This window comes from Cynara cardunculus, assembly GCF_001531365.2.
Source record: "Cynara cardunculus var. scolymus isolate 2C chromosome LG 2, CcrdV1, whole genome shotgun sequence".
NCBI classification, from domain to species: Eukaryota; Viridiplantae; Streptophyta; class Magnoliopsida; order Asterales; family Asteraceae; genus Cynara; species Cynara cardunculus.
In genome coordinates, this window is record NC_037529.1 from 1,907,098 (window position 1) to 1,911,768 (window position 4,671).

Genomic DNA, 4,671 nt, shown 5'->3' on the forward strand with positions numbered 1-4,671 from the left:
ACTTTCTATAAAAAAAAGCTATAAAATAGTTAATGCGACGTTTTGTATTAAAAGTATAACAAAAAACTTATTAAGACGTCCAAAAACGTCTTATAAACTTATTACAACTTTAGATATGAAGCTTTATTTTTTGATTCTATAAATTAGGTCTTATAAATAATACTGAGTTGGATATCATATCACTCGTCATATCAGCATGGTAACCGGTTACTCGGGTACTTAAATATTTAAAATTTTACATTTTAAGTAACAAAATGAAAGTTGTAAAAATACGTTATCCAAAATAAAAATCAAGTTAAAATACGTTACATTTTCATATAATTTGTCCTTTTAATTAAGTCATATTAATGAAAACCATAACTCACCTTTTTATTTATTTAATAAAAACATAGAAAATAGTAAATGTTTAAAAGAGGCTCTCATGAGGTTACCCACGCTAGCAATCATTCAAATCCCCCATTTTAGGAGCAATCTAACCATTAATTAATTATTATGTTTCTTTTTTCAATAAATTTCTTTTTTAATTTCATTAAAATAACCCCAAGTTTTTCAAACGAATCGCAGAACTGAATCTCGGTATCATCTCGAGTTTTTCACTCGAGATCCATCCATAAATGGATTTCAGTTCTAGTTATGTACATAAACAAGTCTATGATTCCGACCACCGTTCCATCATGAACCACCATAACTCGACCTACCAGCCACCTGCTTTTCCGGCAGCAACCGCCACCGGATTCCCGTTGCTAGCCATTGTGATAGCCTGTATCACGGCCATTACGTTTCTGCTCGTTAGCTACTTCTTGATCACCAAGTGTTGCTACCCTTTAAGCCGCTTCTTGATGGCATGGACGATCACCGCCGAAGAACCACCGTCGGTCTACTCGACTCCGGCATGGCAAATCACTGGACTCGATGAATCGTTAATTCGAGAGATACCCGTTTGTCGATATAGCGAAAGAGACGGTGAGAACCGAAGATTGTATAAATGTGTTGTTTGTTTGAATGAGTTTCAAGATTTAGACACATTACGAGTTCTTCCGAGTTGCAACCACGGCTTCCATTTGCACTGCATCGACGTTTGGCTTCGGAACAATCCCAACTGCCCGATTTGCCGATTCAACATCTCGGGTATGATGCAGTATCCGACGGACACGATCGTGCCGACTTCTTCACCTCAAGATCCTCCGTTGTTCGCCCATGATAGCCCTACAAGCAGCGATCAAGATTTTGTTACGATTGAATTGGGGGAAGCAGCAAATGGATCGAGAAAGTCTCGTCTTGATTTGGTAACGGGAGATGAAAGAATTACCGGGACGAAAGATGAACAGGTTGCGATCCAACCGATTCGAAGATCTTTCTCGATGGATTCTGCTGTTGATCGTGACATTTTCTTATCGGTTCAAGATATCATAAGAAACCACGAAGAGGCCACCAGGACGAAGAGACCTTTCTTCTCGTTTGGACACACACGAGGGTCTCGAAGCGCTATTCTTCCTCTCGAGTTCTAATTACTCGATCGGTTAATCTTCGTGGTTTCGATATTTATTTTCGATTCTTTTTCAGGTGTCACAAAATATCACAACCTCGCTAAGTAACGATTATATATTGCCATAGCATTTTTCCAAGCCAAGAGCATCGCAAATTTAAGTCATATGAAAAAATGACAAGTAAAACATCGCGTTACAAAAACTGCACACTGAGCCATGACATACCACATACTTGACGTAGAGTCAGAGTCAAACCAAGGTTCTAAATGGTGTGAGATGTGACGCCGATGTCAAGCTTCAAGCCTTATGAGTTGCAGCGAGGCGACAATATTTTTCCAAAACGTGCCTAAGGCGGCATATATATATATATATATACACACACACAAACATATACACTTGTGTGTGTTGGTGTTTTGAATAATACAGTAGAATAAATTAAAATATATAAAGTCATAGAACTAAAAAAGAAAGAAGAACTATTGATACCAAATATATACAACCACAAGGGTGGTCTCTGATTGGTTTGAGTTTGGCTCTAAAGGTCAAAAGTATTAGAAGGTCATATGTTTAATTCCAAGGAGGAATAAAAATTCCTTTGAGGCTACGGAGGTTCAAACGCGATGACTCCAGGCTATCTGCAAAGCAGGTGGTCGCCCTGGGATTAGTCAGCTCGCATAGCGAATTGGATATCCAGGTTAATCAAATATATATATATATATATAGAGAGAGAGAGAGAGAGAGAGAGAGATAGAAAGAGAGAGGTTATAAAAAATTATATCAAGAGTGCAAGATCGGGATTAAATTTCTAGAATCTCTACTCATAAATGATTCAATTTTTAAATAATTCGTGTTCGACTCTTCATGTACGAGAATGGTTGTAAGTATTCACGATTTTTAGTTTTTAAGTTTCCCTTTATGTACATTTAAGTTTTAGATCTCGTACACAATGATCAATTATCTCTTAAGTCATATATTAAAAATAACCCCAGGCCTTACAAAAGTAACACGTCGTAACGCACCATGACGTATTACAATACAAGCCAAGCCAAGCCTTATAATGGAGCCATAGGAATTAACGTTGTGGCAAATCCAAGTCTTGACGCCATAACGAGTTGTTTAGAACAATGCGTCAGACACAAGTTTTGAGCCACGACTGCTGTTGTAACAAAGCCTTTTAGAACACTGATTATAAGACATCAAGATGATTTTTCAAATTGACATAAATAATCCCATTTGTTTGATATTAGGAACGATGTAGGTACATCTTTGTATTTTCTCTTACATCACATACCTTGAAACCAGATAGATAATATTATTGAATACGAGACCGGTACTAAAAACTGTTTCTTTTCAAACATATTTAACCCTTGATTTTAAACACTTCAAGGGTAGGTTCACCCTCGCCTCGGTTTTCTTTGTACACTTGATGGTAGTCTTTGTAACTGAAGGCCCGATAAAGAGGGTGACAACCATCTTTCTCAAGGAGCGCCTTTACAGGTTCAACGATAACATCCTTGCTACGAGGGTTGATGGAGCTGCCAATGGTGTACCTCGACTCTTTTGCGTTTGTCACAGCTCTATGCTCTGCACTTTCAAGCTTTCCATTACTGACAACCTGAAATTATTTCAAAACCCGTGTACGGGTCCAGATACTTCAGATTTAGTAAACATACGTAAGATCACTAGTAAGCGGGCCACTTTATTCCAGATGTTTTTAACACTTTTAAATAACAAAAGATTTTAAAGAGAACTAAACCGACCAAATTTCAATCGAGTTAGAGTTCGTGTACCTTCAGTAGATGACCAATCATGACCACTAAAGCATTAGGAATTGGTTCGATCCCGACCCATTGTCCATCCTTCATCACTTGAAGCCCGCCAATATTTTCTTGATAAAGGATCGTTATGACATTAGGGTCAGAATGTTTCGATATTCCCAAGGCCAAACTTGGCTCGGGACATGGCGGATAGTGGTTCAACAATAAATTTTGAGCGCCAGTCAAATCATCCCCAAAGTATCCGGGCCCGAGCTCCAGTCCTTCATGGATCATCTCTAGTATTCTAAACGACAGATTCCTTACTTCAATCGAATATTTCCCCACAACCTCTCTTCACGAAGAAAAAAAAAGAACACATTAACTATTTATTCAATATAACATATATAATACGTTTATAAAATTTGAGGGAAACCCTCGAAAAACTGAGAAACACTTTGGTAACCATTCATCTAGGCGATATGCACATGTGCATACACGTAATTAAAGTTGTTTCTTGGTTTTTATGCACATGTACATACCGGACAAATTGCTTACAAATTACTTGTATTCACATGTGCATACCGTTCGGTTACCAGGGTATTCCTCAGTTTTTCATTTTTTGCGGTTTTCACTAGAGTGTGATCCTATATACTTTTACCTGTATTTGGAGGGCTTTTGGGGCCACGAGTCAACCCATCCTTCTACTGGATCGCAAATGTGTTTTAGGACATCCCTCCAACGGTGGACTGTCTCCCCAACATAGTCAAAACTAGACGTATACAGTCTGCAACTCTTTTGAGGATCAAGCGAGTACAGACTCGCCTTATCCTCATTCGGCATGTTAAAGAACTCTTTCACTATTTCCATTGCATCTTTGATCAGATCTTCAGAAATTCCATGGTTGATAACCTAATTTCAAATGAATCAAAGATTAGTTTTTCGTATGGTTTCAAGAAATCTTGGAGTCATGCACGTCGTTCTCGTACATAAACCAACAAACTAATACAAAATGATCAAGCATATACCTGGAATAAACCACAGTCTTGGGAAGCTTGAAGAACTTGTTGGATGACAGCATTTCGATCACCAGAAACTGCTTTTTCGAGATCGATCACGGGACAGTTGTCGAAGTTAGGAACAATTTGATCCCCTGGTCTTTTGTCTTCTGGGAACACGTACTGAAGGGGCAGAGATTTCACGGTGGTGCACCAGCTTGAAATCAAGTTCTCCATGGCTGATGATTTGTGAGCTCAAAGCACACATCGACATGCGTATATATACTAATTTACGGTATATTTTATATTATATTATATTAAATATTATATAATATAATATTAAATATATATTATGAATGACTAGTTATTACCATTTGGATTAAATAAATGCTACTTAAATATTTTTTTAAAAAGTGGATATGTTTTTAAAGA

At 37.6% G+C, this 4,671-nt stretch overlaps 2 protein-coding genes across 2 annotated transcripts; one reads left to right on the forward strand and one right to left on the reverse strand.

Moving 5' to 3' along the window:
- The first annotated feature begins 610 nt into the window (after positions 1-610).
- LOC112507793 (RING-H2 finger protein ATL16-like) lies at positions 611-1,587 on the forward strand. Its single transcript, XM_025112506.1, has one exon. It carries the CDS (start codon positions 615-617, stop codon positions 1,506-1,508), a length of 894 nt encoding a protein of 297 aa, XP_024968274.1. The 5' UTR covers positions 611-614; the 3' UTR covers positions 1,509-1,587.
- Positions 1,588-2,847: 1,260 nt separating this feature from the next.
- On the reverse strand, positions 2,848-4,476 carry LOC112508166 (hyoscyamine 6-dioxygenase-like). Its single transcript, XM_025112943.1, has 4 exons — positions 4,270-4,476; positions 3,903-4,153; positions 3,278-3,596; positions 2,848-3,102 (listed from the first exon to the last, which is right to left on the reverse strand). Exons 1-4 carry the CDS (start codon positions 4,474-4,476, stop codon positions 2,848-2,850), a joined length of 1,032 nt encoding a protein of 343 aa, XP_024968711.1.
- Positions 4,477-4,671: the final 195 nt, after the last annotated feature.

Coding starts and splice junctions, on each gene's coding strand:
- LOC112507793 (XM_025112506.1), top strand. CDS start 615: ATGGATTTCAGTTCTAGTTATGTACATAAACAAGTCTATGATTCCGAC.
- LOC112508166 (XM_025112943.1), bottom strand. CDS start 4,476: ATGGAGAACTTGATTTCAAGCTGGTGCACCACCGTGAAATCTCTGCCC. Junction 4,154..4,269: donor AAGACTGTGGTTTATTCCAG/GTATATGCTTGA, acceptor ATTTGAAATTAG/GTTATCAACCATGGAATTTC. Junction 3,103..3,277: donor TGATTGGTCATCTACTGAAG/GTACACGAACTC, acceptor AAATAATTTCAG/GTTGTCAGTAATGGAAAGCT.